Below are 24,815 nucleotides of genomic sequence, written 5' to 3'. Positions count from 1 at the left end.
CCGCATGCTCTGCTAACAGAGATTATATCCCAGATGGGTCTTTTAAAGGTATACTGCATAATGACCAGGAGACATAACATCCTTATCCTTAACTACACACCACAACATTCAAGTAAACATGTAGGTTGCTATAGCAGCTCCTTGGAGTTGGGGGAGATGGTTTTCGATGGGGGTGGTAGCGTAGTTGCTGCTTACCCTTTGGGGTGGCACGGTGGCTCAGTGGTCAGCACGACGGCCTCGCAGCGCCAGGGACCTGGGTTCAATTCCCATCTCGGGCAACAGTGTGGAGTTTGCATATTCTCCCCGTGTCTGAGTGGGTTTCCTCCAGGTGCTCCGGTTTCCACCCACAGTCCAAAGATGTGCAGGTCAGGTGAATTGGCCATGCTAAATTGCCCACAGTGTTGAGGTATGTGTAGGTGAGGCATACCTCACCTACACATTAATCAGGGGTAAATGTAGAGGAATGGGTTTGGGTGTTATACTCTTCAAGGAGTCAGTGTGGACTTGTTGGGCTGAAGGGCCTCTTTCCACACTGCATGGATTCTGCCTCAGTCTGGATCAGAGTGGTGGAAACAGCATGAGGTTTGATACCCCTTCCAGCTGTGGTGGATTCAAGAGGATTTGGGACCTGCCTCCTTATCATAGGATCACTAAAGGGTGAAAAAAGGCCACTTGGCCCATCAGGTCCACACTGACTCTCCAAAGAGCATCCCACCCAAACCCACCCCTGTTTTTTTCCATTGCTAACCCACCTAGCCTGCACATCTCTGGGGCAATTTCCCATCCTCCTAATCTGCACACCTTTGGACAGTGGGAGGGAAACCCACGCAGACACGAGGAGAATGTGGAGACGCCACACAGTCACCCAAGGTGGGAATCGAATCCTTGTTGCTGGCGCTGTGAGGCAGCAGTGATAACCACTGAGCCACCGTACCACCCTCATGCTAGTGAGGACGCTCCAACTGTGTTTGGATGGAGAACTCAAAATAAAAATGTAAGCCTGGGCTAAATCACATTGATTAACCTTCTGTGTTCTTGTGTAGGGTCTTCCTTTGATCCCCAAGCCATCATCACCAGTGCTGTTTCCAATGTGACCTGCAAAGTCATCTTCGGCAAGCGTTTCCATTACCAGGACAGGAAATTCATGAAACTTGTCGCATTGTTCGATGAGGCTCTGAAACTTCAGGGAGGATTCTGGGCAATGGTAACCGTCTTAATGTTTATCAACTCTTTATGTTCAGGAATGAGAGAACACTACCTCACAATGGACGTACAAAAGCCTGTCTGCATGTGGGAGTACTGAAGGTGTGCTGCACTGTCATTCAGGTGTTAGACTATGAAAATGTATTGCTGGAAAAGCGCAGCAGGTCAGGCAGCATCCAAGGAGCAGGAGAATCGACGTTTCGGTCATGAGCCCTTCTTCAGGAAAGTGGAGTTGAGGGCTAAATGAGACCAGCCATAATTGTATTAAATGGCAATTCACACTCAAGGGGCTAAATGGCCCTCCCTGAAGAAGGGCTCATGCCCGAAATGTCGATTCTCCTGCTCCTTGGATGCTGCCTGACCTGCTGCGCTTTTCCAGCAACACATTTTCAGCTCTGATCTCTGCAGTCCTCACTTTCTCCTCGAAGGTGTTAGACTATCCCCATCTTTGTCTACCCCAGTCCAACACCGGCACCTCCACACAGTGGGCGGCACGGTGGCACAGTGGTTAGCACTGCTGCCTCACAGCGCCAGAGACCCGGGTTCAATTCCCGCCTCAGGCGACTGACTGTGTGGAGTTTGCACATTCTCCCCGTGTCTGCGTGGGTTTCCTCCGGGTGCTCCGGTTTCCTCCCACAGTCCAAAGATGTGCAGGTCAGGTGAATTAGCCATGCTAAATTGCCTGTAGTGTTAGGTAAGGGGTAGATGTCGATGTAGGGGTATGGGTGGGTTATGTTTCGGCGGGGCGGTGTGGACCTGTTGGGCCGAAGGGCCTGTTTCCACACTGTAAGTAATCTAATCTAATCTAAAAAAATTGTGTCCTCCCAAGCTGGTTCAGCAGATGAATGTAGGATCGCCTGGTGCTATGCTGAGTGCTATATGGGACCTGCCTCCTTATAGGAGCACTCCTTCATGTTATTCTGACCATTATTAACCCTGCAGTGAGCAACATAAAAACAGATTACCTTGTCATTATCACAATGCCTGTTTCTGGAAGTTTGTTGTCTGCAAATTAGTTGGCGCATTTCCTTTAATAGATCAGTAACTACACTTCAAAGGTACTTTCATTGGCTGTAAATTATTGGGTAAATGTAATCTATTCTTTGTTTACATCGGTCCATGCAGGGAGTGGCTTATTCGGCGATTCTGGGACTGGAGTGTCACTCCTGTTCCCATTACCGGACCACCACCTCCACGGCTAATGGTGGCTGGAGCTTGTGCTACTTATAGAAACGTTGGTGGCATGCGCATGTTCTTCTGGGATGCAGACCCAAATTAAACCACAGCAAGAATACGAACGTGAGAACTAGGAGCAGGAGTCAGCCATTCAGCCCCTTGAGTGTGCATTGCCATTTAATACAATCATGGCTGGTCTCATTTAGCCCTCAACTCCACTTTTCTGCTGACTCCCCATAGCCCTACAACCAATGACTCATTAAAAATCTGTCTAGTTCCTCCTTCAATTTACTCAGCGTCACAGCATCCAATGCACACTGGGGGAGTGAATTCCACAGATTCATGACGCGTTGAGAGAAGTAATTTCTCCTCATGTCTGTTTTCAATTTGCTATCCCTTATCCTAATATTATTCTAGTTGTCTCATGTGAGGAATTATCCTCTCCTTTGTGGGCAGCGCAGTGGCACAGTGCTTCCTCACAACACCAGAGACCCGGGTTCAATTCCTGCCTCAGGCAACTGTGTGGAGTTTGCACATTCTCCCCGTGTCTGCGTGGGTTTCCTCCCACAGTCAACAAGGTGTGCAGATTAGGTGGATTAGCCATGGGAAATTGCTCATAGTGTCCAGGGGTGTGAAGGTGAGGTGGATTGGTGATGGGAAATCCAGTGTTACATGTTAATCTCCTTCTGGGGCCCGATTGGAGATTCGACCCTTCCTGAAGGCTTTCGATCAGTTTCCTACTCCCTTGTGGGCAGGACCAAGATTTGACCTGATCTCTTTCTCTGCCTCTGTCACACAGATATGCAGGACTAATAGAGTTGTCTCTATTTTGATGACTCCCTCTTTCCTGGCTCTTTGATCTTATCGTTCAGGTTGGAGCTTTGAAAGGAGCTGTAACTTTCCTCAATGGATTCTGAATTGGTCTTGTGTTCTTATTTACTTTGAGATGATGCTTTCCTGGAAGACCATTGTGAATATATCACTCCACCCCTGTACAACCTGTTCCACACTCAATGGTTCAACGTACTGCAATCCTTTTGGCATGTTAAGAGTTGCCAGTCCAAGTTTTGATTGGTTGAGATGAGTGCCACTTGCTTGAAAATCTACCATGACCTGGATCTCCAGACCATAATTTGTCTTATTGAAATAGAGTTGTACAGTAACCTGCCCTCTCAGATAAGTTGCCATCATGTCGCTTTAACCTTGCTTTCACAGGCTTCACTTGTGGATTGACCTGTATCGAGCACTTCACATGGGTCTCTGAAGGTGCACTAAACACCAGTGTCTCTCTGACCCCTTCATCTTGGCTTGACACAGTCTTCATTCCATGAGACCATAAGGTATAGGAGCAGAATTAAGCCATTTGACCCATCGGGTCTGACCACCATGGCTGATACGTTTCTCAGCCTCATTGTCCTGCCTTCTCCCCATGAACTTTGATCCCTTTACTCATCAAGAACCTTTCTATCCCTGCCTTAAATGCACTCAGTGACTCGGCCTGAGTTACTGCGGCAATGAGTAACATAAGTTCGCCACTCTCCGACTGAGGAAATCCCTCCTCACCACAGTTCTAAAGGATCGTTCCTCCACTCGGAGGCTGTTCTCTTGGATCCTCATCCCTCCTGTTCATGGAAACATCCAGCCCAAGTCCACCCTGTTCACTATCCAAGCCCCACAGCATTCAGTAACTTTCAAACAGAATCCCCCTCATCCTTCTCAACTCTATTGAGTCCCGACTCAGAGTCCTCAACCAATCCTTATATCACAAACACTTTTCATCCTTCGTAATGGATTTCCAGTCCTCTGTGGCCCTCCCAACCCCGCTACCGACTCCAGAGATTCCTGAACGACCACCTCCAATGCCCCTACAACCTTGTCAGCTATGTCTTGCAGAACTCTGGAGAGTGGCCCATCTGTTCCAGGGGATTTATCCACCTTCGGGATATTTTAGCTGACTCAGCACCTTCTCCTTAACAATGGTCCCTACACTCACCTCTGTAACCCCCCCCCCACTTACTTTCTAGAAGTGATGGGTCTGCTAATGGTGTTCTCCACCATGAAGGTTGATGCAAACTACCTTTTCAGTTCCTCCGCAATGTCTTTGCTCCCCATGTAGAGTCACAGAGTCATAGAGATATACAGCATGGAAACAGATCCTTCGGTCCATGCCGACCAGATATCCCAACCCAATCTAGTCCCATCTGCCAGCACCCGGCCCATATCCCTCCAAACCCTTCCTACTCATATACCCATCCAAATGCCTCTTAAATGTTGCAATTGTACCAGCCTCCACCACTTCCTCTGGCAGCTCATTCCATACACATACCACCCTCTGCGTGAAAAAGTTGCCCCTTGGGTCTCTTTTATATCTTTCCCCTCTCACGCTCAACCTTTGCCCTCTAGTTCTGGACTCCCCCACCCCAGAGAAAAGACTTTACCCGATCCATGCCCCTCATAATTTTGTAAACCTCTGTAAGGTCACCCCTCAGCCTCCGATGCTCCAGGGAAAACAGCCCCAGCCTGTTCAGCCTCTCCCTACAACTCAAATACGTGCTTCACCAACCTTGTTTTCCAGCGGTCTCAAATCCAATCTCTCTCTTCCCTCTTAGATATCTAAACAAAACCTCTCGCAATCTTCTTTTCGATTCCTTTTATAGATTTCTTTTATGTATTTAAACAGTCCCTTCCTAGCAGTGATAAAAATGTAACAACGTGTATTATGTTTGCTGAACAAACCTACAGCTCTTGCATTTATCTGCCACTGCGCGTGGAAGATTTCTTCCCAGTTGTGCCTCTTAACCTTAGTCGTTTGGAAAGGAGCTAGTGGAGGGAAAGCAGCAGCAATTTTCTCTGAAGAAATGTTTTCAGCGTGATCTTCATTTTCTCTTGTTTTGCAGTGATAGCTTAGAAGTGCGGCACTTTGCCACTGTGATCAGCACAGTGGTGTGTTCCCTACCAGGATGTTATTGAAGTGAAGTTTGAAGATGTCTGTCTACAGGGTGTGAGCAGTAGGATGGAGATCACATAACTACTGCAGAGTCATAGAATTGTGAAGCACAGAAACAGACCCTCCAGTCCAATTCGTCCATGCCAACCAGATTCCGAAATTAATCTAGCCCCATTTTCCAGCCCATATCCCTCAAAATCCTTCCAATTCATGTGCTCATCCAGATGCCTTTTAAATGTTGTCATTGTACCAGCCTCCACCACTTCCTCTGGCAGCTCATTCTATACACACACACACACACACACATCACCTGCATGAAAAAGTTACTTCTTAGTTCCCTTTTACAGCACAGTGACTCAGTGGTTAGCACTGCTACCTCACACTGCCAGGGACCTGGGTTCAATTCCCACTCTTCAGAGGGTCAGTGTGGACCTGTTGGGCCGAAGGGCCTGTTTCCACACTGTAGGGAATCTAATCTAATCTAATCTTTTACATCTTTCCCCTCTCACCTTAAACCTATGCTCTCTAGTTTTGGACTCCCCGAGGAGAAACTTTTGTACATTTTTTATTAATTCATGGGATAAGGATGTCACTGCCTAGACCAGTGTTTATTGCCCATCCCTATTTACCCAGAGGGCAATTAAGAGTCAACCACATTGCTGTGGGTCTGGAGTCACATGTAGACCAGACCAGGTAAGGACATTAGTGAACCAGATGGGTTTTTACAACAAGCGCTGTGATAGGATTTGAGGCAGGATCCCAGGAACATTATATGAGCTTCCTGCAGTAGCAAATCCAGTGATGATACCACTAGGCCATCACCTGCCTTATCTCCATTGCAGTTCAAACCACACAGTTTAACATACAAACACACACATTTACACAAACACATATACACATGTACATGTGCCTGCACAAACATGCACATGCACACACTGGAACATGCAAGTACATACATGCAAGCATGCACATGCACACATGCAAACATGTGCACATATACACATGACACACATGCGCACACACATATATGCATATACACGTGTTTACACACACACGAACACGCACACACACATACACATGGACACAAATACACGTGCGCATGCACACATACACACACGCACACATATGCAAACAATTGCACTCACAAGCATAGTCGATACGGGTGGTGCTGGAAAAGCACAGTAGGTCAGGCAGCACCCAAGGAGCAGGAGGACTTATGCCCAAAACGTCGACTCTCCTGCTCCTCAGATGCTGTCTGACCGGCTGTGCTTTTCCAGCGCCACCATTCTTGAGTCTGGCTCACCAGCATCAACAGTCCTCAGTTTCTCCACACGCACTAACATGCACAACGCCAATAAAACCCAGTCTTACCTCAGGGGGCGCATCAACCCCTTGAAACTGCATTGCTGGGTATTAAAACCTCAGACGTCATCTTTGCAATTGAAGAGAAACCGCTCCTGTGTTTCCTGCTTAGGTATGTGCTGCAGTTCCCAACATCCATCGTTTCCCAGGGCCTCATCAGAGAATCTTTGAAAACAAGGTTCAAATTGAAGCTATTCTCCAGGATTTCATCCAGCAGCACAAAGACTCGCTGGATGCTGAAAGGATCCGTGATTTCATTGATGCCTACCTGCTGGAAATGGAGAAGGTGAGCAAAGTCCCAAATGCAATTTTGCTGTCCATTAGAATATTATCCTTTGAGATTTGGTCCGTGCAGAATCATCCCTAGGGTGGGGGGAGGGGACGTCTGTGTGACTGCCCGGGCCTCCAGATTGGGGAGAAAGTCGGGATGGGGGGGGGGGGGGGGGGGGCTGGAAGAATGGCCTCCAATCAGGAACTGGAAACCAAAGTGGAGGAACAAGGAATGACCTTTGGGAAAGGCACTGAGTGACCTTTCTTTTTGTTTCCAGTTTAGTTTGAAGGCAGAGTCATTACCACAAAGGATCTCCATGGAATTCTAAATATTTCAAGGTGGGACTTAAGCTTGAGACTCCAAGCTCAGAGGCAGGGACACTGCCACTGCCATCCCAAGAATCCTTTTTGCTTCATGGTGATCAGAGGTTGATCCGGCAGGCTCAGAGAATGGAGGGAAAAGCTGGAGAGCTGAGGGGACAGGGAGGGGGGGGTCTCTCACACAGTGTGAGTTTGCCCAGACCCTGTACCCATCTTCTCCACAGTAAATACTGACACTAAATACTCAGTTAGTACCTCACCCATCTCCTGTGATTCCACACATAGATGACCCCCCTCGTTGATTTTTAAGGGACCCTAGACCCTCCCTGGTTACTCTTTTGTCCTTAATATATTTGTCGAATTTCTTTGGATTCTCCTTAACCCTATTTGCCAAAGCTATCTCATGCCCGCTTTTTGCCCTCCTGATTTCCCTCTTAAGTATACGCCTACTGCCCTTATAGTCCTCAAGGATTCACTCAATCCCAGCTGTCTATGCTTGCCAAAAAATTCCTCCTTCTTCTTGGCCAGAACCTTAATTTCTATAGTATTCCAGCATTCCCTACACCTATTAACCTTGCCCTCCACCCTAACAGGAACATACTGCCTCTGGACTCTCGTTATCTCATTTCCAACCATCTCTTTACCTGCGAATAGCCCCTCCCAGTCAGCTTTTGAACGTTCTTGCCTCATACCAACAAAATTGGCCTTACTCCAATGTAGAACTTCAACTTTTAGATCTGGCCTATCCTTTTCCAGCACTATTTTAAAACTAAAAGAATTATGCTCACTGGCCCCAAAGTGCTCCCCCACTGGCACCTCAGTGACCCGCCCTGCCTTATTTCCCAAGAGAAGATCAGTTTTTGGACCTTCTCTGGTAATTACATCCAGATACTGAGTCAGAAAGTTTTCTTGTACACATTTAACAAATTCCTCCACATCCAAGACCTTAACACCATAGCAGTCCTAGTCTATGTTTGGAAAGTTAAAATCCCCTACCACTACAACCCTATTATTCTTACAGATAACTGCAATCTCTTGACAAACTTTGCTTCTCAATTTCCCGCTGACTATTAGGGAGTCTATTGTGCAATCCTAGTATGGTGGTCCTAGCTCCCTGGACGTACTCCCCGGAATATCCTCCCTAAGTACAGCCGTGATGTTATCCTTAATGAAAAATGCCACTCCCCTTCCTTTCTTGCTCCCTTTTTATCCTTCCTATGGCATCAATACCTGGAAAATTAGGATGCCACTAGTGCCCATCCCTGAGCCATGTTTCTATAATCGTTACAATACCCCAGTCTCAGGTTGGAGGAGAAAGTGAGGACTGCAGATGCTGGAGATCAGAGCTGAAAATGTGTTGCTGGAAAAGCGCAGCAGGTCAGGCAGCATCCAAGGAGCAGGAGAATCGACGTTTCGGGCATCAGCCCTTCTTCAGCCTGACCTGCTGCGCTTTTCCAGCAACACATTTTCAGCCCAGTCTCATGTTCCCAACCATGCCCTGAGTTCATTTGCCTGACCTGTCAGACCTCTTGCATTGAAATAAATGCAGTTTAATTTACCTCGCTCTCTGCCTGTCTTGACTAATTGACTTGCTCCTCTTCACATCTGCCCCAGCCTCAGACTTAACTGTTTGCCCACTATCTGTTTGTGCCCCACACTCCCTGCCCCTTACTAGTTTAAAGCCTTCAGAGTAACACCAGCAAATCTCCCTGCCGGTATGTTAGGCCCCTTCAAATTCAGGTGCAACCTTATACAAATCACATCTACCCCAGAGGACATTCCAATGATTCAAAAATGTGAATCCCTGACTCCTGCACAACTCTTCAGTCACGCATTCAGCTCCCCTATCCTCCTATCCCAAATCTCATCAGCATGTGACACTGGGAGTAATCCAGAGATTATTACCCATGAGGATCGACTTTTAAACCTCCTGCCTGATTTCCTATATTCTTTCTTGGGAACCTCATCCCTTTCTCTACCTATGGCACCAATGCGTGCAATGACCTTATTCTGGTGCCTCTCCTTTTGAAGTCTTGCACTTTTAAAAAAAAATTACCTGGGAGACTGGGGGAGGGTGGGGGTGCGTCCAACAGGGCTCCATTTCTATCTCCATGGCAAGTTGACTTGACAATCAGTCAGCAAACATCTTCTCCTTATTGTTGACCATTTGGCATTTGCCTAATGGCAAAGGTTTTGCGGTCAAGTCCTGGAGTGAGATTCGACCTTGTGATCTTGAAGTATGAGGCCAAGAATCACACAACACCAGGTTATGGTCCAACAGGTTTACTTGGAAGCACTAGCTTTCGGAGTGCTGCTCCTTCACCACCTGATGGAGCGTCGCTCCGAAAGCTGGCGCTTCCAAATAAACCTGTTGGACTATAACCTGGTGTTGTGTGACTTTTTTGGTTTTGTACACCCCAGTCCAATACTGGCATCTCCAAATCTTGATGTATGAGAATGATCTACTCAGCCGTGAACAGAAAGAGCATTTCTTTTCTCAGGAGCGTAACTTCCCTGGTTCTTGTTTAACGGATGGAAACCTGCTGTATAATATTTACGACCTCTTCCTGGCCGGCACTGAAACCACGACGACCACACTCTGCTGGGCTCTTCTGTATATGATGGCTTATCCGGATGTACAAGGTAAGAGCACGTCTCCAACACCAAGGAAGGAAAGTTCCAACGAAGATTGTCAAAACATGATAAATTGAAGGTGTTCAGGTTTTCTGACAATAAGGCTTGCATTTACAGAGCAAACTTGATTATCCAACAAGATCCTGATGCTTGGTTAAACTCCATTATCCGGCATTCGATTAACTGAATGAAATACTACCCGCCCATGATAATTGAGGTTCCTCTGGATATAGCGTTCATCACATGAACACCAAGGATCGCTCCCCAAAGTGTCTCACAGCCAGTGATGAGACAAGGAGAATTTTCCTTTCCTTTCAGGGGGTTGTGTGACTGCGGAGCTGTCGATCTCAGAAGGCAGGATGTAAATATTTGAGACAAAGGAAGAAATGGACAGATCGTGGTTGGTGAAAGGGAATCAACGATTATAAACCGCAGTGCGGAAACAGGCCATTTCGCCCCAACAAGTCCACACTGACCCTCTGAAGAGTAACCCACTCAGATCTATTCCCCTATATTTGCCCCTGACTAATGCACCTAACCTACACATCCCTGAACACGATGAGCAATTTAGCACAGCCAATTCACCCTAACCTGCACATCTGTAGACTGTGGGAAGAAACCTACACAGACGTGAGGAGAATGTGCAGACTCCACACAGGCAGTCGCCCGAGGCTGGAATTGAACCCAGATCCCTGACGCTGTAGGGCAGTAGTGCTGATCACTTGAGCCACCACGCCACACCAGTTGTGAAACAGACCAGGTCTCCCATCCCATTGAATGGCAGGGGAGATCTACTCTGCTCTCATTGCATACACGTTCGTTTGTATCTGCCCCAAAATCAAATGAACGCCGTGGAAAATTGGCAACCTGAATTATTTATTTTGATAAAATGAAGAACTGTGGACACTGGAGATCTGAAACCAAAACAGAAATTGCTGGAGGAGCTCAACACAACAATGACAAGGTCCCCCAGTTCCTATTTATCACCCACCAGCCTCCTCATCCAAAAGGATTGTAAACTTCCATTTCTGCCTCTTCCAGTGGGATGCCCCTACCGGACACATATTCCCTTCCCCCTCCCTTGTCTGTATTCCACAGGGAATATGCTGTCCAGAATAACTAAGGTCCACACCTCCTCCATTCCCAACAAATCCTCATCCAACCATGGCACCTCCCCATTTAGTTGCAGAAGTGTAACTCCTGCCCATTTACCTCCTTCCTCCTCACCATCCAAGGCCCCAGACACACCTTCCAGTGATTTATCTGCACTTCACTCAATCTGAGCTCCAGCATTCACTGCTCACAATGTCGTTTCCTCAAAACACAGACTGACTGACCGCTTTGCGGAACATCTGCGTTCTGTCTGTAAAGATAACCTTCGACTTCTGGTGGTCAGCCACTTCAGTGCATCACCACGTTCCAACGCCAACATTTCTGTCACAGTGTTCAAGCGAGTCTCAGCGCAAGCTCAAAGAACAACATCTCATTTTCCACTTGGGGACACTGCAGTTTCTAGGACTCAACATCGAGTTTAATAACTTTGCAGCCTAATTCCATCCTTCCATGTTTTTTTACCCACCCCCTCACCCCACCCTGTTGTGACATAGATGGCTTTTAGCACAGTCACCGGCCTCACTTTGTTCCTTCAATCTTTCTACCTTGCCCTTTAAGTTTTTGTACCTAAGATGGTGTTGTGTGTGGGCGACATTGTGCACTTTTCACTGTCCTCCTGTGCTTTAGTCACCTCAGTACACGCGACAATAAAACCGAAGTCTAAATCTACTCCTTGGCCCATTCTCACATTAAATGTAAACAAAAACTGAAAGAACTGTGGATGCTGTAAATCAGAAACAAAAACAGAAATTACTGGAAAAGCTGGCAGAATCTGTAAAGTCAGAGCTGACGTTTCAGGTCCAGTGACCCTTCCTCAGACGTTCTCCCCACAGATGCTGCCAGACCTGCTGAGATTTTCCAGTAATTTCTGTTTTGGGTTGCTTTCAGTATAGTTGATCCCATTCCCTCCCACTCTTAGCACTTGTTATCACTCATTCAGCTTCTCTTCTGCATTGGTCTGGTATCCATTATCTCCTTGTTTACCTCACTCTTTCTTATATTCTTTCTGTGTCTCTAGGCTCCACTCACCTCTCGTGCCACCCACCCTTACCCAACCATACCTTCAGCGTAAATGCCACTTTACCCCAGCTGCTAAAGGCTCTGATGAAGTCGGCAGCACTCTAAACGCTAACTCTGTTTTCTCTCCACAGATGCCAGGTTCTATTCCAGCCTCAGGTGACTGTCTGTGTGACTTAGATTACTTACAGTGTGGAAACAGGTCCTTCGGCCCAACAAGTCCACACCAACCCGCCGAAGCGCAACCCACCCAGACCTATTCCCCTACATTTACCCCTGTACCTAACACTCTTGGCAATTTGGCATGGCCAATTCATCTAACCTGCACATTTTTGGACTGTGGGAGGAAACCGGAGCACCCGGAGGAAACCCACGCAGACACGGGGAGAATGTGCAAACTCTACACAGTCAGTCACCTGAGGCGGGAATTGAACCCGGGTCTCTGGTGCTGTGAGACAGCAGTGCTAACCACTGTACCACCGTGCCGCCCATTGATGTTTGCACATTCTCCCTGTGTCTGTGTGGGTTTCCTCCGGGTGCTCCAGTTTCCTCCCACAATCCAAAGAAGTGCAGGTTTGGTGGATTGGCCATTCTAAATTGCCCCATAGTGTACAGGGATGTGTAGGTTAGGTGCATTAGCCTGGGGAAAAGGTAGAATGATAGGATTGGGGAATGGGTCTGGGTGGGTTAATCTTCAGAGGGTCAGTGTGGGCTTGATGGGGCAAATGGCCTGTTTCAACACTGCAGGGATTCTATGAATGTCTTCCATCAATTGCTGTCAGACCTGCTGAGTTTCTCCAGCAACTGCTGCTTTTGTTGTTTATTTTGACATTCCTCTTTTGCTTTACAGCGAAGTGCCAGAAGGAGATTGACGAGGTGATTGGCAGCTCCCGCAACCCATCATTGAATGATAGGCCCAAAATGCCATATGTTAACGCTGTCATTCATGAGATTCAAAGATTTGGCAACATTGTTCCGGTTTCAGTCAGTCATGCTACAACACAAGACACTGAATTTATGGGATACACATTGAAAAAGGTGATTTACTCTTTCCTAGGTCTGTCCTTATCCCTGAATAACATAACCATTGGAGTAGGTAAACAGGCCACTGGACCCAGTTATAGAGTCATACAGCATCGAAACAGCCCCTTCAGTCCAACCTGTCCATGCTGACCATGTTCCCAGTCTAAACTAGTCCAACCTGCCTGCTCCTGGCCCATATCCCTCCAAACATTTCCCATTCATGTAATCAGAACAGAAATGCGGAGACATTTCTTCAGCCAGAGAGTGGTGGGCCTGTGGAATTCATTGCCGTGGAGAGCAGTGGAGGCCGGGACGCTAAATGTCTTCAAGGCAGAGATTGATAGATTCTTGTTGTCTCGAGGAATTAAGGGCTACGGGGAGAATGCGGGTAAGTGGAGTTGAAACGCCCATCAGCCATGATTGAATGGCGGAGTGGACTCGATGGGCCGAATGGCCTTACTTCCACTCCTATGTCTTATGGTCTTATGGTCTTATCTAAATGTCTTTTCAACATTGCAACTGTACCTGCATCCACCACTTCCTCAGGAAGTTCATTCCAAACACGATTCATTCTTTGTGTCAAAAAGTTGCCTCTCCTGACCTTTTTAAATCTTTCTCCTCTCACCTTGAAAATATGCCCCTGGTCCATGAAGAGAGAGAGAGAGAGAGAGAGAGAGAGAGTTACAAGAGAAGCTGAAATTGTGATCAGCACCGTGAGCTATTCTCATGTTAACAACTAACAGAAAGTTTGTAAAAAGTTCGTCCTCTGTGTGAAAGGTAACAGAAGATAATATTAGGAGTAAGCCATTCAACTTGCATTATAAGAATTAAGATTTAGAATCATCTAGAGAGGAATAAGTTGATTAGAAGAACAAAGAAGAACAAAAAAAATTTACTGTGCAGGAACAGGCCCTTCGGCCCTCCAAGCCTGAGCCGATCCAAATGTGCTGTCTAAAGCCGTCAGTCAATTCCTAAGCATCTGTATCTCTCTACTCCCCACCTTCTCATGCATCTGTCCAGACGCATCTTAAATGATTAGGGATAGTCAACACGGTTTTGTGAAGGTTAGGTCATACCTCACACACCTTATTGAGTTCTTTGAGAAGGTGACCCAACAGGTAGATGGGGGTAAAGCAGTTGGTGAGGTGTATATGGATTTCAGTAAGACATTTGATAAGATTTCCTACAGTAGGCTATTGCACAAAGTTCGGAGGTACGGGATTGAGGGCGATTTAGTCATTTGGATCAGAAATTGGCTAGCTGAAAGAAGGCAGGGTGGTGCTTGATGGGAAATGTTCATCCTGGAGTTCAGTCACTAGTGGTGTACCACATGGATCTGTTTTGAGGCCACTGCTGTTTGTCATTTTTATAAATGACCTGAATGAGGGCATAGAAGGATGGGTTAGTAAGTTTGCAGATGACACTATGATCGGTGGAGTTGTGGACAGTGCGGAAGGATGTTGCAGGTTGCAGAGAGACATAGATAAGCTGCAGAGCTGGACTGAGAGGTGGCAAATGAAGTTTAATATGGAAAAGGGTGGGGTGATTCACTTTGAAGGTGTAACAGGAACAAAGAGCACTGGGCTAATGGTAAGATTCTTGGTAGAGTGGATGAGCAAAGAGATCTCAGTGTCCACGTGCATAGATCCCTGAAAGTTGCCACCCAAATTGATAGGGTTGTTAAGAAGGCATACTGTGTGTTAGTTTTTATTGGTAGTGGGATTGAGTTTTGGAGCCATGATGTTATGCTGCAGCTGTACAAAACTCTGCTGCGGCCACACTTGGAGTATTGCGTACAGTTCTGGTCACCACATTATAGGAAGGATGTGGAAACATTGGAAAAGGTGCAGAGGAAATTTACCAGGATGTTGCCTGATATTGGATGGAAGGCCTTATGAGGAAAGGCTGAGGTTCTTGAGGCTGTTTTCGTTGCAGAGAAGAAGGTTGAGAGGTGACTTATTAGAAACATATAAGATAATCAGAGAGTTAGATAGGGTGGACAGTGAGAGTCTTTTTCCTCAGATGGTGATGGCCAGCATGAGGGGACATAGCTTTAAATTGAGGGGTGATAGATATGGGACAGATGTCAGAGGTAGTTTCTTTACTCAGAGAGAAGTAAGGGCATGGAACGCACTGCCTGCAACAGTAGTAGTTTCAGCAAGTTTAAGGGCATTTAAATGGTCATTAGAAAAAGAGGAGGGGGTGTAGCACTACTATTCAGAGAGGGTATCACAGCTACAGAAGCTTCCATTGTTGAGGAAGATCTGCCGACCGAGTCAGTATGGGTGGAAATTAGGAACAGCAAGGGAGCAGTCACCTCGTTAGGGGTTTACTACAGGCCCCCCAATAGCAGCAGGGAGACTGAAGATAGCATAGGTCGGCAGATTTTGGAAAAGTGTGGACATAGTAGGGTTGTTGTAATGGGTGACTTTAACGTTCCCAATATTGATTGGAACCTCCTTCGATCAGAAGCTTTGAATGGAGCTGTTTTTGTAAGGTATGTTCAGGAGGGTTTGCTAACTCAGTACGTTGACAGGCCGACGAGGGGAGAGGCCATTCTAGACTTGGTGCTCAGAAACGAGCCGGGGCAGGTATCAGATCTTGTGGTGGGAAAGCATTTTGGTGATAGTGACCACAACTACCTCGCATTCTACAAAGCTATGGAGAAGGAGAGGATTAGTCAAAACGGGAGGATATTTAATTGGGGAAGAGGAAACTATGATGTGATTAGACATGAGTTAGGAAGCATGGATTGGGAGCAATTGTTCCATGGTAAAGGCACTATAGACATGTGGAGACTGTTTAAGGAACAGTTGTTGCAAGTGATGAATAAATATGTCCCTCTGAAACAGGCAAGAAGTGGTAAGATAAAGGAACCTTGGATGACGAGAGCGGTGGAGCTTCTCGTCCAAAGGAAGAAGGTAGCTTACGTAAGGCGGAGGAAGCTAGGGTCAAGCTCAGCTCTAGAGGATTACAGGCAGGTGAGGAAGGAGCTCAAAAATGGTCTGAGGAGAGCCAGGAGGGGGCACGAGAAAGGCTTGGCAGAACGGATTAGGGAGAACACAAAGGCATTTTACACGTATGTGAGGAATAAGAGAATGGTCAAAGAAAGAGTAGGGCCGATCAGGGACAGCATAGGGAACTTGTGTGTGGAGTCAGAGGAGGTAAGGGAAGCCCTAAATGAGTTTTTTGCTTCTGTCTTTACGAAAGAAACAAACTTTATAGTGAATGAAACCTTTGAAGAGCAGGGTGTGCATGCTGGAATGGATAGAGAGAGAGGAAGCTGATGTGCTGAAAATTTTGTCAAACATTAAGATTGACAAGTCACCAGGCCTGGACCAGATTTGTACTCGGCTGCTTTTGGAAACGAGAAATGCAATTGCTTCACCGCTTGCGAAGATCTTTTCATCCTCGCTCTCCACTGGAGTCGTACCTGAGGACTGGAGAGAGGCAAATGTAATTCCTCACTTCAAGAAAGGAAATAGGGAAATCCCTGGCAATTACAGACCAGTAAGTCTCACGTCTGTCTGCAAGGTGTTAGAAAGGATTCTGAGGGATAGGATTTATGACCATCTGGAAGAGCATGGCTTGATTAAATACAGTCAACACGGCTTTGTGAGGGGCAGATCATGCCTCACAAACCTTATCGAGTTCTTTGAGGATGTGACTAGAAAAGTTGATGAGGGTCGAGCTGTGGATGTGGTGTATGTGGACTTCAGCAAGGCATTTGATAAGGTTCCCCATGGTAGGCTCATCAGAAGGGCAGGAGGAATGGGATACAGGGGAACCTAGCTGTCTGGATACAGAATTGACTGGCCAACAGAAGACAGCGAGTGGTAGTAGAAGGAAAATATTCTGCCTGGAAGTCAGTGGTGAGTGGTGTTCCACAGGGCTCTGTCCTTGGGCCTCTACTGTTTGTAATTTTATTAATGACTTAGGTGAGGGGATTGAAGGATGGGTCAGCAAGTTTGCAGATGACACAAAGGTTGGAGGTGTCGTTGACAGTATAGAGGGCTGTTGTAGGCTGTAGCGTGACATTGACAGGATGCAGAGATGGGCTGAGAGGTGGCAGATGGAGTTCAACCTGGATAAATGCAAAGTGAAATATTTTGGAAGGTCGAATTTGAAAGCTGAGTACTGGATTAAGGATAGGATTTTTGGCAGCGTGGAAGAACAGAGGGATCTTGGTGTGCAAGTACATAGATCCCTTAAAATGGCCACCCAAGTGGACAGGGTTATTAAGAAAGCATATGGTGTTTTGGCTTTCATTAACAGGGGTATTGAGTTTAAGAGTCATGAGATCTTGTTGCAGCTCTATAAAACTTTGGTTAGACCGCACTTGGAATACTGCGTCCAGTTCTGGTCGCCCTATTATAGGAAAGATGTGGATGCTTTGGAGAGGGCTCAGAGGAGGTTTACCAGGATGCTGCCTGGACTGGAGGGCTTATCTTATGAAGAGAGGTTGACTGAGCTTGGACATTTTTCATTGGAGAAAAGGAGGAGGAGAGGGGACCTAATTGAGGTATACATGATAGTGAGAGGCATAGATAGAGTCGATAGCCAGAGACTATTTCCCAGGGCAGAAATGGCTAACACGAGGGGTCATAGTTTTAAGTTGGTTGGAGGAAAGTATAGAGGGGATGTCAGAGGTGGGTTCTTTACACAGAGAGTTGTGAGAGCATGGAATGCGTTGCCAGCAGCAGTTGTGGAAGCGAGGTCATTGGGGACATTTAAGAGACTGCTGGACATGCATATGGTCACAGAAATTTGAGGGTGCATACATGAGGATCAGTGGTCGGCACAACATCGTGGGCTGAAGGGCCTGTTCTGAGCTGTACTGTTCTATGTTCTATGTTCTATATGGATGATAATGGAATAGTGTAGGTTAGATAGGCTTCAGATTGGTTCCACAGGTTGGCACAACATCTAGGGCCGAAGGGCCTGTACCGCGCTGTAATGTTCTATGTTCTAACCCCTGGAGTCTGCTCCCTCCAATCATATATGATTGTGGCTGACAATCAAGCTCAATGCCTTAATCCAGCACCCCCCACCCCCATATCCCTTCATCCTTTTAGCCACAAGAACTATGTCTACTTCCTTCTTGAAAATATTTCGACACTTTGGCCTCAACCGCTCTCTGGGTGAAGACGTTTCTCCTCATCTCAGTCCAAAAACACTATCCTTAAACTCTGACTCCCTGGTTCAGGACTTTCCTCATCATCAGGAACATCGTTTCGGCATCTAACCTAACTAATCCTGTTAGAATTTTATAGGTTTCTGTGATATCCCCCTTCATTCTTCGAAACTGCAGTGAATATCCTAACCCACTTAATCTCTCCTCATCGTCAGTCAGAGAGTCTTAGATGAAGAGCTTATGCTCAAATCATCAACTCTCCTGCTCCTCGGATGCTGCCTGACTGGCTGTGCTTTTCCAGCACCACAAGTTTTGATGAAGTCCTCACTTCCTCCACAGAGTCATAGAGGTCTACAGCAGGGAAACAGGCCCTTCGGCCCAACTGGCCCATGCCGCCCAGTTTTCACAAGTAATCTAGTCCCATTTGCCTGCATTTGGTGCATACCTTACCCATCCAGGTACCTGTCCAAATGTCTCTTGAATGACAGAATTGTACTCACCTCCACTACAGGCAGCCTGTTCCAAACACTCTCCATCCTCTGTGTGGAAAGATTACCCCTCTAGATCCTATTGTATCTCTCCCCTCTTACCTTCAACCTATGCCCTCTAGTTTTAGACTGCCCTACCATGGGGGAAAGCTGTTAGCTGTCTCCCTTCTCTATGCCTCGCATGATTTTACAGACCTCTGAAAGGGTCACCCCTACCCTCAAGGAGAAAGAAGTCTCAGCTTATCCAACAACGTCTCCTTAAAACCCAGTCCTGCCCACCCGGGGAATCAGCTTGGTGAGCCTTCACTGCACTCCCCCAATAGCAAGAACATTCTCCCTCAGACAAGGAGAACAAAGTCATAGAGTCACAGAGTCATAGAGATGTACAGCACGGAAACAGACCCTTCGGTCCAACACGTCCATGCCGACCAGATATCCCAACCCAATCTAGTCCCATCTGCCAGCACCCGACCCATATCCCTCCAAACCCTTCCTATTCATATACCCATCCAAATGCCTCTTAAATGTTGCAATTGTACCAGCCTCCACCACATCCTCTGGCAGCTCATTCCATACACGTACCAACCTCTGCGTGAAAAAGTTGCCCCTTAGATCTCTTTCATATCTTTCCCCTCTCACCCTAAACCTATGCCCTCTAGTTCTGGAATCCCCGACCCCAGGTGAAAGACTTTGTCTATTTATCCTATTCATGCCCCTCATAATTTTGTAAACCTCTATAAGGTCACCCCTCAGCCTCCGACGATCCAGGGAAAACAGCCCCAGCCTGTTCAGCCTCTCCATGTAGCTCAGATCCTCCAACCCTGGCAACACCCTTGTAAATCTTTTCTGAACCCTTTCAAGTTTCACAACATCTTTCCGATAGGAAGGAGACCAGAATTGCACGCAATATTCCAACAGTGGCCTAACCAATGTCCTGTACAGCTACACCATGACCTCCCAACTCCTGTACTCAATACTCTGACCAATAAAGGAAAGCATACCAAACGCCTTCTTCACTATTCTATCTACCTGCGACTCCACTTTCAAGGAGCTATGAACCTGCACTCCAAGGTCTCTTTGTTCAGCAACACTCCCTAGGACCTTACCATTAAGTGTATAAGTCCTGCTAAGATTTGCTTTCCCAAAATGCAGCACCTCGCATTTATCTGAATTAAACTCCATCTGCCACTTCTCAGCCCATTGGCCCATCTGGTCCAGATCCTGTTGTAATCTGAGGTAACCCTCTTCGCTGTCCACTACACCTCCAATTTTGGTGTCATCTGCAAACTTACAAACTGTACCTCTTATACTCACATCCAAAGCTGCACACAACATTGCTAGTGTGGCCTCCAGTATAACTGCAACGAGGGGACAGGGCTGACTGGACTCTAGCAGATTGAAGGAAAAAGGAGGTGGGCCCGACCTGGTGAGACTCAGTGCTGGAGTGTTCCGGATGCATGGAATGATTTTTGAAAGGGGATTTGGGAGGTGCTGAGGGCTTCAACTTGCATTGCCATACATCTGCTGAAAATATCGTAGACTGTAAAAGGAACTGAAAGAAACATCCTCAATGGAGAAACTCAGTTCATGTGATTGCAACATTGCACCTGAGGTTGGAACCCAGCCTGGGCCCCTGCTACCATTCTAACCACTGAGTCACCACATCTATGGAGAGGGTAACAGTGTAAAGTCATTCAGGTCAATGAAGTCTGGGTGATCAAGTTGAAAACCAGGTAATTAGATGACTTACAGTGTGGAAACAGACAAGTCCACACCAACCCAGACCTTACATTTATAGAACATAGAACATAGAACATAGAACAATACAGCACAGAACAGGCCCTTCGGCCCACGATGTTGTGCCGAACTTCTATCCTAGATTAAGCACCCATCCATGTACCTATCCAAATGCCGCTTAAAGGTCGCCAATGAATCTGACTCTACCACTCCCTCGGGCAGCGCATTCCATGCCCCCACCACTCTCTGGGTAAAGAACCCACCCCTGACATCTCCCCTATACCTTCCACCCTTCACCTTAAATTTATGTCCCCTTGTAACACTCTGTTGTACCCGGGGAAAAAGTTTCTGACTGTCTACTCTATCTATTCCGCTGATCATCTTATAAACCTCTATCAAGTCACCCCTCATCCTTCGCCGTTCCAACGAGAAAAGGCCGAGAACTCTCAACCTATCCTCGTACGACCTACTCTCCATTCCAGGCAACATCCTGGTAAATCTTCTCTGCACCCTCTCCAAAGCTTCCACATCTTTCCTAAAGTGAGGCGACCAGAACTGCACACAGTACTCCAAATGTGGCCTAACCAAAGTCCTGTACAGCTGCAACATCACCTCACGACTCTTGAATTCAATCCCTCTGCTAATGAACGATAATACTCCATAGGCCTTCTTACAAACTCTATCCACCTGAGTGGCAACCTTCAAAGATCTATGTACATAGACCCCAAGATCCCTCTGTTCCTCCACCTGACCAAGAACCCTACCATTAACCCTGTATTCCGCATTCTTATTTGTTCTTCCAAAATGGACAACCTCACACTTGGCAGGGTTGAACTCCATCTGCCACTCCTCAGCCCAGCTCTGCTTCCTATCTAAGTCCCTCTGCAGCCGACAACAGCCCTCCTCACTGTCCACAACTCCACCTATCTTTGTATCATCTGCAAATTTACTGACCCACCCTTCGACTCCCTCCTCTAAGTCATTAATAAAAATTACAAACAGCAGAGGACCCAGAACTGATCCCTGCGGAACTCCACTTGTAACTGGACTCCATGCTGAATATTTACCATCTACCACCACTCTCTGACTTCTACCGGTTAGCCAGTTTTCTATCCAATTGGCCAAATTTCCCTCTATCCCATGCCTCCTGACTTTCCGCATAAGCCTACCATGGGGAACCTTATCAAATGCCTTACTAAAATCCATGTACACTACATCCACTGCTCTACCCTCATCCACATGCTTGGTCACCTCCTCGAAGAATTCAATAAGACTTGTAAGGCAAGACCTACCCTTCACAAATCCGTGCTGGCTGTCCCTAATCAAGCAGTGTCTTTCCAGGTACTCGTAAATCCTATCCCTCAGTACCCTTTCCATTACTTTGCCTGCCACAGAAGTAAGACTAACTGGCCTGTAATTCCCGGGGTTATCCCTATTCCCTTTTTTGAACAGGGGCACAACATTCGCTACTCTCCATTCCCCTGGTACCACCCCAGTTGCCAGTGAAGACGAGAAGATCATTGCCAACGGTACTGCAATTTCCTCTCTTGCTTCCCACATAATCCTAGGATATATCCCGTCAGGCCCGGGGGACTTGTCTATCCTCAAGTTGTTCAAAATGTCCAACACATCTTCCTTCCTAACAGGTATCTCTTCTAGCTTATCAGTCCGTTTCACACTCTCCTCTTCAACAATACGGTCCCTCTCGTTCGTAAATACTGAAGAGAAGTACTTGTTCAAGACCTCTCCTATCTCTTCCGACTCAATACACAGTCTCCCACCACTGTCCTTGATCGGACCTACCCTCGTTCTCGTCATTCTCAGGTTTCTCACATATGCATAGAATGCCTTGGGGTTATCCTTGATCCTATCCGCCAGGGATTTTTCATGCCCTCTCTTAGCTCTCCTAATCCCTTTCTTCAGGTCCCTTCTGGCTATCCTGTATCCCTCCACTGCTCTGTCTGAACCTTGTTTCCTCAACCTTATGTAAGCCTCCTTCTTCCTCTTTACTAGACATTCAACCTCCCTCGTCAACCAAGGCTCCCTCACACGACCATTTCTTTCCTGCCTGATCGGTACATACATATCAAGGACACGTCGTATCTGCTCCTTGAAAAAGTCCCACATTTCCACCACATCCTTCCCTAACAGCCTATGCTCCCAACGTATGCTCCTCAAATCCTGTCTTACAGCATCGTAATTTCCCTTCCCCCAATTGTAAAATCTACCTTGTTGTGCGCACCTATCTCTCTCCATAACCAAGGTGAAAGTCACATTGTGGTCGCCATCACCAAAATGTTCACCCACCAACAAGCCCACCACTTGTCCCGGTTCGTTACCGAGTACCAAATCCAATATGGCCTCCCCTCTGGTTGGACAATCTACATACTGCGTTAGAAAAGCTTCCTGGACACACTGCACAAACACCGCCCCATCCAATCTACTTGATCGAAAGAGCTTCCAATCAATATTTGGGAAGTTGAAGTCACCCATGACTACGCCCACGACTTTACCCCTTCACCTAACGTTATGGGCAATTTAACATGGCCAATTCACCTAACCTGCACATTTTTTGGACTGTGGGAGGAAACCAGAGCCAGAGCACCCAGAGGAGACTCACACAGACACGGGGAGAACATGCAAACTCCACACAGGCAGTTGCCTGAGGCAGGAATCGAACCCAGGTCTCTGACAATGTGAGGCAGCAGTGCTAACCACCGAGCCACCCACATGAAGGAAGAGACTGGAATAAGGTTTCAAACTGGACTTCAGAGTAACCAAATATCAGATTCTGTTTAGAAACCTATCTTTTTCCTCTTGTGTGTAAATGTCCTTAGATTATAGGCAGAGATGTCAACAGTGTTTTCCAGTCGATGGTATATGAGGGGGAATGTGTTTAGTTCTTTTCATTATATGCCTGATTGAAAAACCCAGGCTATGAAGTTAATAGCATGTGCGTGAAATGAGTTCAATATGTCTGTGTAACCATGTACTTCGGCACTGTTTTGCGTTGTTACTCCAGGGCACTGTTGTTTTAATAAACCTGTCATCAGTCTTGCTTGAGGAGAGCCAATGGAAGCATCCAAACCAGTTCAACCCCGAAAACTTTCTGAATGAAAATGGAGAGTTCTTCAAACCAGATGCCTTCATTCCATTCTCAATGGGTGAGTAAGTGAACTGTCACCGGTTAAACGTTTTGGATTTCAGATGCGTGGGGATTTTCACCTTACCCCCACCCCATGGGAGCTCCGAATGAATGGGCTGTACTGTTGCGAGGTTGGGACAATGACAGTATTTGTATTTATGGACCTCCATTCGTACATTGTTTTGCTGACTTTTCTCAGAGTGTGGGCTGTGGCAGTTGTGTTATGAGCTGCCATTGAGAGGATTTGGCAAATGAGGTCAGAGGCGCCTCCTACAGGGCATTCCGACCCTAACATCAGAGCCCAGTGTGGTCAGGAGGTGTAGTGGACAGTGAAGAGGGTTACCTCGGATTACAACAGGATCTTGACCAGATGGGCCAACGGGCTGAGAAGTGGCAGATGGAGTTTAATTTAGATAAATGCTTTTTGGGATAGCAAATCTTAGCAGGACTTATATAAGTAATGGTAAGTTCCTAGGGAGTGTTACTGAACAAAGAGATCTTGGAGTGCAGGTTCATAGCTCCTTGAAAGTGGAGTCGCAGGTAGGTAGGATAGTGAAGAAGGTGTTTGGTATGCTTTCCTTTATTGGTCAGAGTATTGAGTACAGGAGTTGGGGGGGTCATGTTGTGGCTGTACAGGACATTGGTTAAGCCACTGTTGGAATATTACATGCAATTCTGGTCTCCTTCCTATCGGAAAGATGTTGTGAAACTTGAAAGGTTTCAGAAAACATTTACAAGGATGTTGCCTGGATTGGAGGATTTGAGCTACAGGGAGAGGCTGAACAGGCTGGGGCTGTTTTCCCTGGAGCATCAGAGGCTGAGATGTGACCTTATAGAGATTTATAAAATCACGAGGGGCATGATTAGGGTAAATAGACAAAGCCTTTTCCCTGGGGTGGGGGAGTCCAGAACTAGAGGGTATAGGTTTAGGGTGAGAGGGGAAAGATATAAAAGCGACCTAAGGGGCAACTGTTACACACAGAGGGTAGTGCGTGTATGGAATGAACTGCCAGAGGAAGTGGTGGAGGTTGGTACAATTACAGGCCAAGTGCTGACAAGTAGGACTAGATTGGGTTGGGATATCTGGTTGGCATGGGCGAGTTGGACCGAAGGGTCTGTTTCCATCTGCTTTACATCTCCATGATTCCATGAATCTAGGATCTTGGAGGGATCATAGAAGATCATACAATCCCTACAACGTGGAAACAGGCTCTTCAGCCCAACAAGTCCACACCGACCCTCTGA

General features: G+C 46.8%; 1 protein-coding gene across 1 annotated transcript in view; it reads left to right on the top strand.

Moving 5' to 3' along the window:
• Positions 1 to 24,815, top strand: part of LOC140489277 (cytochrome P450 2D6-like) — a 36,228-nt gene that overhangs the window by 9,137 nt on the left and 2,276 nt on the right. The window contains exons 4-8 of the mRNA XM_072588648.1: positions 1,044 to 1,204; positions 6,801 to 6,974; positions 9,781 to 9,922; positions 12,894 to 13,081; positions 23,448 to 23,589. Coding sequence (XP_072444749.1) covers positions 1,044 to 1,204; positions 6,801 to 6,974; positions 9,781 to 9,922; positions 12,894 to 13,081; positions 23,448 to 23,589 — 807 coding nt within the window. The remainder of the gene's footprint in view (positions 1 to 1,043; positions 1,205 to 6,800; positions 6,975 to 9,780; positions 9,923 to 12,893; positions 13,082 to 23,447; positions 23,590 to 24,815) is intronic.

Source organism: Chiloscyllium punctatum, chromosome 18, assembly GCF_047496795.1.
Source record: "Chiloscyllium punctatum isolate Juve2018m chromosome 18, sChiPun1.3, whole genome shotgun sequence".
Classification (NCBI taxonomy): domain Eukaryota; kingdom Metazoa; phylum Chordata; class Chondrichthyes; order Orectolobiformes; family Hemiscylliidae; genus Chiloscyllium; species Chiloscyllium punctatum.
The sequence above is the reverse complement of the archived record's forward strand: the minus strand, read 5'-3'. Positions and strand labels throughout refer to the sequence as shown.